The sequence below is a fragment of the Pangasianodon hypophthalmus genome, chromosome 25 (genome assembly GCF_027358585.1).
Source record: "Pangasianodon hypophthalmus isolate fPanHyp1 chromosome 25, fPanHyp1.pri, whole genome shotgun sequence".
Lineage (NCBI taxonomy): Eukaryota > Metazoa > Chordata > Actinopteri > Siluriformes > Pangasiidae > Pangasianodon > Pangasianodon hypophthalmus.
This window is the reverse complement of record NC_069734.1, coordinates 13,619,824-13,633,381: the sequence shown is the minus strand read 5'-3', so window position 1 is coordinate 13,633,381 and position 13,558 is coordinate 13,619,824. Positions and strand designations below refer to the sequence as shown.

The 13,558-nt window shown below is 41.1% G+C and overlaps 1 protein-coding gene across 7 annotated transcripts in view; it reads right to left on the bottom strand.

The window, feature by feature from the left end:
- Positions 1-245: 245 nt before the first annotated feature.
- Positions 246-13,558, bottom strand: part of slc22a18 (solute carrier family 22 member 18) — a 39,890-nt gene continuing 26,577 nt past the window's right edge. For 5 of the 7 annotated variants that reach the window (XM_034299574.2, XM_034299571.2, XM_034299572.2 and 2 more), the window contains exons 9-10: positions 9,267-9,387; positions 246-784 (exon numbers count right to left, since the gene is read on the bottom strand). In XM_034299574.2, coding sequence (XP_034155465.2) covers positions 390-784; positions 9,267-9,387 — 516 coding nt within the window. In that variant the 3' untranslated portion in view covers positions 246-389. Of the gene's footprint in view, positions 785-8,662; positions 9,104-9,266; positions 9,388-13,558 lie in introns of those variants that run through there. The other 2 variants (XM_034299570.2, XM_026946711.3) reach the window with 2 other exon arrangements.

Here is a 13,558-nt window from a genome sequence, read left to right as displayed (position 1 = left end):
TTATTTTAGGAGGTTCCACAAAAATATGGCATTTACCATTTAGGAATTACAGCCATTTTAAGCAAAGGACTTCCATTTTCAGGGGCTCGAAGGTATTTGGACAATTGACTGACAAGAAGTTAATTGACCAGGGGCGGTCCATTCCCTCATTACTTCAAGACAAATGAAGCAGATAAAAGGTCTGGAGTTGATATCAGCATTTCAAGTCAAGTGGAGTTTATTGTCATTTCAACCATATACAGCTAGTTAGCACATAGTGAAACGAAACAACGTTTCTCCAGGACCAAGGTGCTACATAAGACAAACACAGACCAACACAGAACTACAAGGGACTACATAAATTTATACATAAAGTGCACAAGTGCAGACAGCACAAGACAGTACAATGACTACTGAGATAGACAAAGGGCATAATCAGTCCCAGTGCAGCGCCGACCAGTACACAGTTCTACTGAAAGTGAATCCAGTGAGAATAGTGCAAAGAGTACAAGAGTACAATAGGCAGGTGATGTTGTCCTGTAGTTGGTGATGGCTTGGATGCCCTGCCACATGCGCCGCGTGTCTCTACTGGTCTTGAAGCGGTTGTGGATTCTCTGTGCGTGTGTGCGCTTTGCCTCTCTGATGGCCCGGGACAGTTTGGACCTCGCTGTTCTTAGGGCCACCTTGTCGCCTGCTCTGAAGGTGGAGTCTCGGGTCTTCAGTAGCCCACGCACCTCTGCAGTCATCCACGGCTTCTGGTTGGAATGTGTGGTGATGATCTTGGAGAGAGTGACGTCATCAAAGTCTTCAAAAGACAACAATATTGTCTAAATATACAAGGCATGTTTTCCAAGAAAGACCCTGTAACACCATCTGCATCGATTCAATTTTATTTGTATAGAGTTTTTAACAATGGCCATTGTCATAAAGCAGCTTTACAGGTATAAATACATTCAAATTAAATTAAATCAAAATAAATTGTAAATATGTGAATTTACCCCTAATGAGCAAGCCAGAGGCGATGGTGGCAAGGAAAAACTCCCGGAGACAATATGAGGAAGAAACCTTGAAAGGAACCAGGCTCAAAAGGGAACTCATCCTCATCTGGGTGATAACGGATAGTGCATTAGATGTTGGAACACTGGAGGGGCATTTACCAGCCCCATCATCATTACATGAAATTGGTACAAGTGGTGAATGCTGTCTTTGCCTTGTCCTATCCATCAAGCAGCACCTGCCAGCATCCAGATGACAAATTCATCATACTGAGCACGGATGAACTGCTAAGTGCCAGCAGTTTTTGTCATCTGTCCTGGGCAAAGGATGTGCAACTTGTGACAGCCTTCAAGCCCTTGTATCTGACACAGAAACACCAGGTGCCATCCTTTTCCTGCACCATGACAAATGGCACAGCCCATGGCATGTGACTGGGTTCAAAAATACCTTTTTCAAGCATATTATCCACGTGACTGAATCACTATATGCATTTGTAGGGAAGTGATAAGAGTGTGATTTCTCACAGGGCCAGCACAATTAATGTTAATTTTGTGTCTAACTAGGTCTAGTAGGGCTAGGACCTTTACCCAGACCTAATACAGTGCCTTGCAAAAGTATTCATACCCACTGAACTTTTCCACATTTTGTCACGTTACAACCTCAAAGAAAAATTTATTTTATTGGGATTTTATATGATAGACCAACACAAAGTGACATAATTGTGAAGTGGAAGGAAAATGATAAATGGTTTCCAAATTTTTTTTTGCAAATAAATATCTGAAAAGTGTGGCTTGTATTTGTGTTCAGCCCCCTTTACTCTGATACCCCTAACTAAAATCTAGTGGAACCAATTTCCTTCAGAAGTCACCTAATTAGTAATTAGGGTCCACCTGTGTGTAATTTAATCTCAGTATAAATACAGCTGTTCTGTGAAGCCCTCAGAGGTTTGTTAGAGAACATTAGTGAACAAACAGCATCATGAAGACCAAGGAACACACCAGACAGGTCAGGGATAAAGTTGTGGAGAAGATTAAAGCAGGGTTAGGTTATAAAACAATATCCCAAGCCTTGAACATCTCACGAAGCACTGTACAAGCCATCATCCAAAAATGGAAAGAGTATGGCACAACTGCAAACCTACCAAGTCATGGCCGTCCACCTAAACTGACAGGCCGGGCAAGGAGAGCATTAATCAGAGAAGCAGCCAAGAGGCCCATGGTAACTCTGGAGGAGCTGCAGAGATCCACAGCTCAGGTGGGAGAATCTGTCCACAGGACAACTATTAGTCGTGCACTCCACAAATCTGGCCTTTATGGAAGAGTGGCAAGAAGAAAGCCATTATTGAAAGAAAGCCATAAGAAGTCCCATTTGCAGTTTGCGACAAGCCATGTGGGGGACACAGCAAATATGTGGAAGAAGGTGCTCTGGTCAGATGAGACCAAAATTGAACTTTTTGGCCTAAATGCCAAATGCTATGTGTGGCGGAAGCCTAACACTGCACATCACCCTGAACACACCATCCCCACCGTGAAACATCGTGGTGGGGATGCTTTTCTTCAGCAGGAACAGGGAAGCTGGTCAGAGTTGATGGGAAGATGGATGGAGACAAATACAGGGCAATCTTAGATGAAAACCTGTCAGAGTCTGCAAAAGACTTGAGACTGGGGCAGAGGTTCACCTTCCAGCAGGACAACGACCCTAAACATACAGCCAGAGCTACAATGGAATGGTTTAGATCAAAGCATATTCATGTGTTAGAATGGCCCAGTCAAAATCCAGACCTAAATCCAATTGAGAATCTGTGGCGAGACTTGAAAATTGCTGTTCACAGACGCTCTCCATCCAATCTGACTGAGCTTGAGCTATTTTGCAAAGAAGAATGGGCAAAAAGTTCACTCTCTAGATGTGCAAAGCTGGTAGAGACATACCCCAAAAGACCTGCAGCTGTAATTGCAGCGAAGGTGGTTCTACAAAGTATTGGGCTGAGTACAAATGCACGCCACACTTTTCAGATATTTATTTGTAAAAAAATTTTTTTTTTCATTTAAAAATTTATCATTTTCTTTCCACTTCACAATTATGTGCCACTTTGTGTTGGTCTATCACATAAAATCCCAATAAAATACATTTTTCTTTGTGGTTGTAACCTGGCAAAATGTGGAAAAGTTCAGTGGGTATCAATACTTTTGCAAGGCACTGTATGGCATAATATTACTGAAATCCTAATATGATATGTTGATTTACATTTCTTATCACTTGCATACCCATTCTTATGACTTGAGTACCCAGCCTAAAGTGTCCAGACTTTAGCCAGTCACTGTCTTAGATGAATGAAATTGTTTAAAGAGGGGATTGCCATTTGTGGTTTCATTAATAAAAGAAATACTGGAACCGATGGATGGATGGATGGATGGATAGATAGATAGATAGATGGATAACTTTATTCATCCAAGAGAAGAATTCACATATTACGGTAGCACAGAGACTTTGTGGATTTTTTCAATGGCAAAACTGAATATCAGGCAAAAATAATTCAGACTATTAATTTAAAGCCACAGTTTTATAACTAACCCTGTGGATAATAACAATATCAGATGAACGATTAGAATGTTTTACTCCCCTTTGAGAGACTGAACTAATTTCACCCATCGAAATCATCAACTTGAATAGTAGATCTCTTACCTACATTTTTCTTCAAACAGATAATTCCAGAAGCAACTGAACCTCTTCTAAAAATCATCAATTTTTCCCTTAACACTGGCTATGTACCTAAATCTTTTACACTGGCAGTTATCAAACGCCTGTATATAAAAAACCTGACCTCAACCGCTGTCAGCTCTCCAACTATAGGCCAATATCAAACCTCCCCTTTATCTCCAAGATCCTTGGAAAGGTTGTACGACAGCAGTTATGCTCTTACCTACATAGGAAGAACATTTATGAAATGTACCAGTCAGGATTTAGGCCTCATCATAGCACAGAGACAGCGCTGGATAAAGTGGTAAATGACCTACTACTGGCCTCTGATCAGGGTTGTGTCTCCTTGCTTGTGTCGCTTGACCTTAGTGCAGCTTTTGGTACCATTGATCATGCTATTCTCCTTGACAGACTAGAAAATGTTGTGGGCATTAAGGAAATGGCCCTCTGCTGGCTCAGGTCTAATTTGACTGATTGTTATCAGTTTGTAGATGCAAATGGTGACTTCTCTATGCATACCAAGGTAAAGTTTCTGCAAGGTTCTGTTAAGGCCCACTGCTCTTTTCTTTATATATGCTAGCTCTGGGTAAAATTATTCGTAAACATGGTTCCACCATTTCAGAATAGGCAGATGCCTTTCTGTTTCATCATGTACAGCAGTAAAAGACCTTGGTGTGATTATTGACTCCAGTCTTTCATTTGAAGCTCATGTATATAATATTACTAGGATCGCCTTCTTTCATCTCAGAAATATTGCTAAGATAAGGAATATAATGTCACTACATGGTGCAGAAAAAATAATTCATGCTTTTGTTACCTCTGATGATTGTAACATTTTACTGTCTGGATGTTCTAGAAGGTGCATAAACAAGCTCCAGTTAGTCCAGAATGCAGCAGTGAGTGTCCTTACTAGAACCAGAACATATGACCACATTACCCCATCTTATCCAAACTGCATTGGCTCCCAATCAATTTTCGCATTGATTATAAAATACTACTATTGACCTATAAAGCACTGAATGTTCTCACACCTCTGTACCTAAGTGAACCTTTGGTCTATTATGAGCCGACACGCCTACTTAGATCAAAAGGTGCAGGCTATTTGTTGGTACCTCAAATAGTGGTACTGCTCACACATTCACACAGGTTTGTTGACTGTGGAGTGGCTGGCCGCTTCACGTCCCAGGGCGCCCTCATGTCTGGGTTACTTTCTGGCTTTCCCTTTTACTTAAGCGGTCCCTTTTAGTTAAATACATTGTCCTTAACCAGTATGGGAAAAAAGTATACCTAACAATCTCTCCCTCTCTCTCCTTCTCTCTCTCTGTCGAACTACACATGCTACTCCTGAGATATCAGTGATTCTGACCCCTTCTGCTGATCTATCCTGATGCCCTACTTCTGGTTGGAGTTCTCATCAGGTGGAGATAGTTTGCCTGCTGCTGGGGGTGGCCCCACATGGACGGGGATTGCTGGGGATGGTGCCACTTGGGGACTGTGGAGATGGCCTTGGACTGCGGTTCATACGGGCAGTTGTACTGTGATGGCTTGGGACTGCATGTGAAAACTTCATGTGAAAACTGTAATGAATTTCCTGGTTACACAATTGCACTATTTGTCCATGTAGTACACAGTTATAGAAGGGATTCATTTTATAATTGCATTACAATTCCATTGTCACCCAGATGAGGATGGGTTCCCTTCTGAGTCTGGTTCCTCTCAAGGGTTCTTCCTCATATCATCTCAGGGAGATTTTCCTTGCCACCGTCGCCTCTGGCTTGCTCATTAGGGGTAAATTCACATATTTACAATTTATATCCTGAAAGTATTTATTTCTGTAAAGCTGCTTTGTGAGAATGTCCATTGTTAAAAGCCCTATACAAATAAAACTGAATTGATTTTAATTAAATATATAAAAAAGAATACAGTCTAATACTGCAATATGGTAGTGGAGGATAATGTAGATATTTGAGGATATAAGCAGCAGATTTGTATTTGGAATTAAAGTGGCAATGAAATGCAAACATTTTCAACAGTGTAAACATTGTAAACAGCGATAAAATGAATAGGGATATACAATATTGATTCATATGATATATACAATATAGAGTGAATATGAGAAAACAAAGAAAAAAAGAATAGAAGTGGCAGTGCATATTGGTTATGAATAGTGGATAGTAGTAAAGTTCAACTGTCATCCAATGATCTTATCTTAAGACAATAAGGTCCCCACCACAGTGATGAGCTGTTGTACAGCATGGTTGCTGCTGGTACAAACAAACTTATCTACTGTTCCTTTCTACAGTGGAGCTGAATGAGTGTCCTACTAAAGGAGCTCTGCTGTGTAACCTGTAGGTCATTGAGGGGATGCTCTTTAATTTCCAGAATGGCTGTGAGTTTATTGAGTGTCCTCTTTTCCACCACCACCTCAAAACTGTCCAGAGAGCAGCCCAAAACCAAGCCAGCCTTCTTGATCAGTTTGTTGACTTTTTTGCATCTCCAGCTCTGATGCTGCCTCCCCAGCATACTGCTGCAAAGAACACTGCATTGGCTACCACAGACTGGACCAGAGCTTCCTCAGAAAGTAGAGTCTGCTCATCCCCTTCCTGAACACAGCCTCTGAGTTGACCTTCCAGTCCAGCTTGCTGTTAAGATTGACACCAATGTATCTGTAAGGGTCAACAAGCTGACCGTCTTGACCCACGATGGTAATGGGGCTGGTTGTGGTCCTCTTCCTCCTGAAGTCCACCACCATCTCCTTGGTCTAGGCCACTTTGAGGAGAAGATGGTTCTTTCCGCGCCACTCCACTGAAATTGTTGACCAGGTCCCTGTACTCCTCTTCCTGTCCATTCCTGATGCATCTGACCACCACAGAATCATCAGAAAATCTCTGAAGGTGGTAGAGATCCGACCTGTACTTAAAGTCTGTGGCGTACAGGGTGAAGAGGAAGAGGCTGCAGAGTTCCCTGTGGTGCTCCAGTGCTGCTCAGTAGGGTTTCAGACAGGCAGGTTTCCGGCTGCACAAACTGGGGCCTGTCCAACAGGTAGTCTGTGATCCATCATGGACGTTTCCACCTGCATTCTTCTCATTTTCTCTCTCAGCAGGGGAGGGTGGATGGTGTTAAATGCACTTAAGAAATCAAAGAAAGTGATTCTCACTGTGGTGGTGTTGTCCAGATGGGAGTGGGCTTTTTGTAGTAGTTATATGACTGCATTATCCATGCCTACCTGTGGCTGGTAGGCAAACTGCAGGGGGTCCAGAAAAGAGCTGACCTGAGGTCTGAGATGGAACAGCACTAGTCACTCCAGGACCTTCATGATGTGTGATGTGAGGGCTACTGGTCTGTAGTTGTTCAGGGAGGAGGGAGTTGTCTTCTTCGGAACAGGAACCAGGCAAAATGTTTCCATAGCTCTGGCACCTTCTCCTGATGAAGGCTCAGGTTGAAGAGGTGCTGGAGGATCCCACACAGCTGGTTGGCACAAATCTTTAGTACTCTGGGACTGATTCTGTCAGGCCCTGCAGCTTTCCCAAGTTTCAGCTTCTCCTTCTCCTTCAGCTGTTGGGTGAAGGGAGGTAACTGGGGAGGGTAGGGGTGTGAGTCCTCTGAAGGTAGTGGTGGTGGTGGGGGGGGGGGGTTCTGAATGGTTCTGAGATGAGCACTCTGTCCTTCTGCCTGAAAGCCTGGTTCTTTTTGTTCGGTAGTTCCTCCAGTTCCTTGGTGTTCCAGGGTTTTTTAGGAAAACAACATACCCTCCTGACAGGAACTATAGTGTACTTGCAGAAATTGATCACATGATGGACTACATCAATGTCTTTCACAGCTGCTTCACATAACACCTGCCAGTATGTGGTCTCAAAAAAGACTTGCAGAGCCTCCTATGCCTCTTGTAACCATCTGCTTATGGTCTTCTTTGTCACAGGCTGCCTGAGGGCAACAGGCTGTTATGTGGGTGTCATCAGAAGCAAGTTGTGGTCAGACATTTCCAGTAGGGGCAGAGCAGATGAAGTGTATGCGCACTTCACATTTGTGTTCTATTCTCTCTGGTAACACAGTTGACAAATTGGTGGAACTTTGGTAAATTGGTGAAGAATGACACATTTAAAATCCCCAGAAATGACAATGAAAAAGTTCGGATGCCGAGTTTGGAGTCTAGTGATAGCCAAGAGTATGACGTCACATGCTGCTTCTGCGTCAGCTGCTGGTGGGAATCAAACAACACCCACAATGAGGACTGTGAATTCCTTTGGCAGATAATATGGATGTAAACCAACAGCCAACAGTTCAAAGTTTGAACAACAGTCTGACTCCTTCACAGTAACATCCCGATTACACCGCCTGTTGTGAACAAACAGTGCAACACCTCCACCTTTCTTCTTACCACTCAGTCTAGCATCTGTGTCCATCCTCGCTGTCTGAAAGCCAGGAATGGAAGCATTCGAGTCCAGAATATTCTTGTGCAGCCATGTCTCAGTGAAACAAAGCACACTGCACTCCCGATCCTCCCTCTGTGCTGAACTCATCCATGTTATATTACAAGAGAATAATTCTTCACCATAGTGACAGGAAATTCAGATCCAGCAAAGCTATTGGTTAGAGGTATTTGAGGACTAGATGGCATGGTTGTATTATTTCGCATGCAGTGTGAATGGTGACATGGGGCTAGTAAGTAAATTGCTGATGTTAATGAAGTTATTCATTAATTTGGCAACATTTATGAACATTTCAAAACTTTCAGAAGCAATGAATTTAGGCTAAACAACATTTTCTACAATGTAGCAAATGCTACCTTTGCCAGATTTTAAATAAATTAACATTCCCTGCACTCATTAGAGTAATATTCTTATAGGCAATACCACCAATCATAGGCTTGTAACATTCAGTTGAGCAACCTATGCCTAACCACTAATAAGGAAAATTAATTTATAAATAGAAATAACATGTAGAAATGATTCCCCTAATGGTCAGTGAAAAATATAAAAAACCATAGCAGTACCAGATTCTGTATAATTTATTCATGCTTATCATTTGCATGCTTAACATTTACAAAAATGTATTCTTTTCATTGTCACATAATTTTCATAAACTATATAATAAAATATTAAGTTGGAGCTAAAAATGATGTCCCACCAAATAGTAAGTACATGGTAGATTAATCAACAGTTTTAACATCAACAGTAATAAATGTATCAGTTACACTTGAAGTGCAAAGGAAATTTGCACATGTACTTAAATATAGCCAGGGTTCATCTGTAGTGGGTTGTGTTCCTCCTTGTGCTTGACATGAACAGCAGGCTAAAGGTTGTAGCGCTGACAGTAAACTGAATGTATCCAAATGATGCCACACCATATGTCTCATAAAGGAAACCTCCAATGGTTGGCCCGATTGTGCGCACCAGAGGCAGCACAGATGCACACAAACCTAGCATGGTCCCTACAAACACCCACATATACATGAATCAGATGCACACTAAACAGACATAAAATACTGGTCAGAATATATAATTTAAAAGCATCTGTGGTATAAAGTCTTGGCATGTGTAAGTGACTATTAATAAGTATAAAACTTTTCTGCACATTTGGTGTGTTTCTGTTACCTGTGTCTGATGCTGGGACACACTTTGTTAGCATGCTGTCTGTGATGACATTGAAGATGCTGAGTGACAGCATCATTGGAATAACAACAAAGCAGAACTGTAACATGGTAGTGGTTAGGGCCTGAAAAAGTAGACAAAAACAAGATATGAGGTATAATAATAATAATAATAATAATAATAATAATAATAATAATAATAACACACAGTCAGGGCCATAAGTATTTGGACAGTGACACAATTTTCATAATTTTGCCTCTGTACACCACCACTATGGATTTGAAATGAAGCAATCAAGATGTAATTCAAGTGTAGACTTTCAGCTTTAATTCAAGGAGTTTAACAAAAAATTTTGCATTAATCGTTTAGGAATTACAGACATTTTTACAGACTCCCTCCATTTTCAGACACTCGTTTCCAGTTTCTAATTAGGTTAAACATTAAAAGTTTATACTCAGAAAGCATCAGTTCTTTCATCTCCACTTGATGTTTTTTTAGTAAAGATTTATTTTTTGCAAATGCAATTTCAGACTGCTTTGTGCAACCATTTGTAAAATGTCCCAAAATGAGCTTGCCTCCTAGCTGCCTCCCTCCACATTCTTTACAACATATTTGATCATTTTAAATGTATTTATGTTACTAGAACAATTTTTTTGTTTTCAAAAATTCATATTCCATCAAAGTATCTACAAAAAACAGATTTGATCAAATAATGCCAACGATGTAGTTTGTTTGCTCATGCGCTTGCATGAAATTATGGAATAATTTCTGATAGAACACGTTATTCTCGTGATGACAGCAATCACATCGTACACAACATGGCCAAAAGTTTGTGGAGACCTGATCATCACAACCATATGTGGGCCTTACCTAAAGTGTTGCCACAAAGTTGGGAGTACACAATTGTATCAGATGTCTTTGTATGCTGTAACATTACAATTTCCCTTCACTGGAACTAAGGGGCCAAGCAGAAATGTGTTCCAACATGACAATGCCCCTGTGAACAAAGTGAGGTTCATGAAGACATTGTGTGATAAGGCTGGAGTGGAAGAACTTGAATGGCCTGCACAGCGCCCTGACTTCAACCCCATTGATCCTCTGTTTATCCCGTACCATCATAGGAAACATCAGAGTGATATACATTGCTTATGGGCATTCAAGATAGCATCTGTTGAATGGTTAGGTCAGACTGAGACTTTACAGTTGAATGGGTCTGCCTGTTTCTTTTGCCTGTTTCTCACTGTCTGAGCCAAATGTGAATGCAGTACCCTAGGTATGGATATAGATATGTTACTTGGCCTGTTGAAACTCTCTGCAGGCTCCTGTAGCTTCTCACTTCCTTTGTAACACCTCTAAGGATGGCCCACTGAATGCCTATAAAATTACAATGTATGTCTCCATTAGTTAGACTTGATGACTGCAGTGCAAAATAATTAGTAATAGCTTTAGTTGTGCCACGTGTATGTTAGTTAGCTCTCTGATGGGGAAGACTGCAGCATTAGAGGTGTGCATCCAGAGGGTTAGTGAGAATAAGAGCAGCGTAGTTTCTGTAGGGGAAAGTCCAGGTGCCTTAAGCAAAGACAGCAATCCCCCAACTCCGGAATTAGAGTCCTCACAGTGGAACGGGTGATGACTCGGCGTCATAATTGCAAAGTCAAAGCTAAGGCTCGCCCACAGGAGAACCACTCCTCTCTGCTTCACGTGTCTAACAGGTTTGCTCTCCTCAGTGAAGCAGAGAAAACCTGAGAAACCTGAAAGAGCTCTGGTTATAGGAGACTCTATCTTAAGGCATGTGAAATTAGCTAGGCCTTCAGGGGCACCAGCAGCACTAGTTAGGTGTATACTGGGAGCCAGGAAGCAGGACATAGCAGGTAATCTTAGGGTCTTAGGCAAGAATAGGTTTTCAAAGATAGTTATTCATGTAGGAGTTAATGATATATGCCTTCGTCAGTAAGAGGTTACTAAGAGTAATATTTTAGAGGTGTGTAAATTAGCAAAGGCGATGTCTGATGCTGCAGTATGCTCTGGCCCCATCCCAATGTGGCGTGGCGATATAGTTTACTGCAGGTTATGGTCGCTGAACTGCTGGAGGTTGAGCAGGCTAAACCGACCATCTGCTAGCTGCACTGAGTCATCACTCAGGTTCCAGCACACTGAGACTGTGTCTGTTTCCCGAGCTAAACAGTCGTGGCCTAATGGATAGAGAGTCGGACTTGCAACCCAAAGGTGAACCTGAAGGTTGCGGGTTTGAGTCTCGGGTCCGGCAGGGATTGTAGGTGGGGGGGAGTGAATGACCAGCGCTCTCTCCCACCCTCAATACCACGACTGAGGTGAGACCCTTGAGCAAGGCACCGAACCCCCAACTGTTCCCCGGGCGCCGCAGCAAAAAAAAAAAAAAGGCTGCCCACTGCTCTGTGTGTGTGTGTGTTCTGAGTATGGGTCACCATACTTGGCCACAAGTCACTTCACTAAACAAAAATGTAGAAATACTCAGAAAGTTTTAGTAACCTAATTAACATAAAATTAAATCATACCAAATACACAGCCAGCACCTTTGATCTGAAGCTAGGACTGTTAAATATTAGATCTCTTACATCTAAAGCACTTATTGTTAATGAAACTATTACTGATCAGGAGTTTAATGTACTGTGTTTAACAGAAACATAGATTAAACCAAATGAGTATGTAGCATTAAATGAAGTTAGTCCTCCCGGATACAGTTATATATAGAAGCCCCATCTAACTTGCAGAGGAGGAGGTGTCGCAGTTATAATGATAATCTACGCATCACACAAAAACCTAGTCATAAATTCAACACGATTGAAGTTCTATATACCAACATAACATACATAGCCACAAAAAGTAAGTCTACCCAGACAATGCCGCTAATTATTATTTACATACCCTCAGGGCCATATTCTGAATTGGTTTGTGAATTTGCAGATTTCATCTCTAACCTGTTTGTTTCTTTAGACAAAGCATTAATTGTTGGAGAATTTAATATTCATTTTGATAACCCAGAAGACCCTCTGAGAACAGTGGTTGTGTCCATTCTAGATGCAGAAGGGGTTAATCAGAACCTAATAGGACCCACTCATGATTTAATACTAACATTCGTATTAAATATAGAAAATATAGTCACATTTAAGCAGTCTCAAGCTATCTCAGATCATTATCTCATTTAAAATGTGTCTTAATATATGCACTTTGCCACACAACCATGTCAAACGTATATTCACTTCAGCAACTGCACAGAGTTTTATTGGTAATCTCCCAGAGTTACCAACCATGATTGGATCACCGTCTGATCCTATAAAATTTGACCAGGCAACTGGTTGCTTAGAATCAAGGTTCCGCTACACGCTAGATAAGGTAGCTCCACTTAAAAGAAAAATAATTAGAGAGAAAAAGCTAGTTCCCTGGTATAATGATCACACATGAACCTTAAAAGCAGACTACTCGAAAATTAAAACATAAATGGCATCAAACTAAATTGGTAGTATTTCAAATAGCATGGAAGGAGAGCCTTCTGAGCTATAGAAAAGCTAAATCAACATCTCTCTCCACCCTAATTGAAGATAACAAAAATAATCCTAGATTCTTATTTAATACTGTAGCAAAATGAACTAGGAATAAGACCAGAATAGAAAAATGCACACAATCATTATAAAGCAGTGAGGACTTTATGAATTTTATCAATGGTAAAATTGATCAGGCAAAAAATTCAGACTATTAATTTAAAACCAGAGTTTTATAACTAACCCTGTAGATAATATAATGATATCAGATCAACGATTAGAATGTTTTACTCCACTTCAAGAGACCAAACTAATTTCACTAATAAATCATCAGCATGTATACTAGATCCCTTACCTACGTGTTTCTTCAAACAGATAATTTCAGAAGCAATCGAACCTCTTCTAAAAAATAATCAATTCTTCCCTTAGCACTGGCTATGTACATAAACCTAGCAGTGATCAAATCAGTGATTAAAAAACTTGACCTCAACCCCTTTCAACCGTCCGACTACAGGCCAATATCAAACCTCCCCTTTATCTCCAAGATCTTAGAAAAGGTTGTAGCACAGCAGTTATGCTCACACCTACATAGGAATAACATTCATGCAATGTATGAGTCAGGATATAGGCCTCATCATAGCACAGAGACAGCGCTGGTTAAAGTGGCAAATGACCTACCACTGGCCTCTGATCAGGGTTGTGTCTCCTTGCTTGTGTTGCTTGACCTTAGTGCAGCTTTTGATACCACTGTTCATGCTATTCTCCTTGATAGAATAG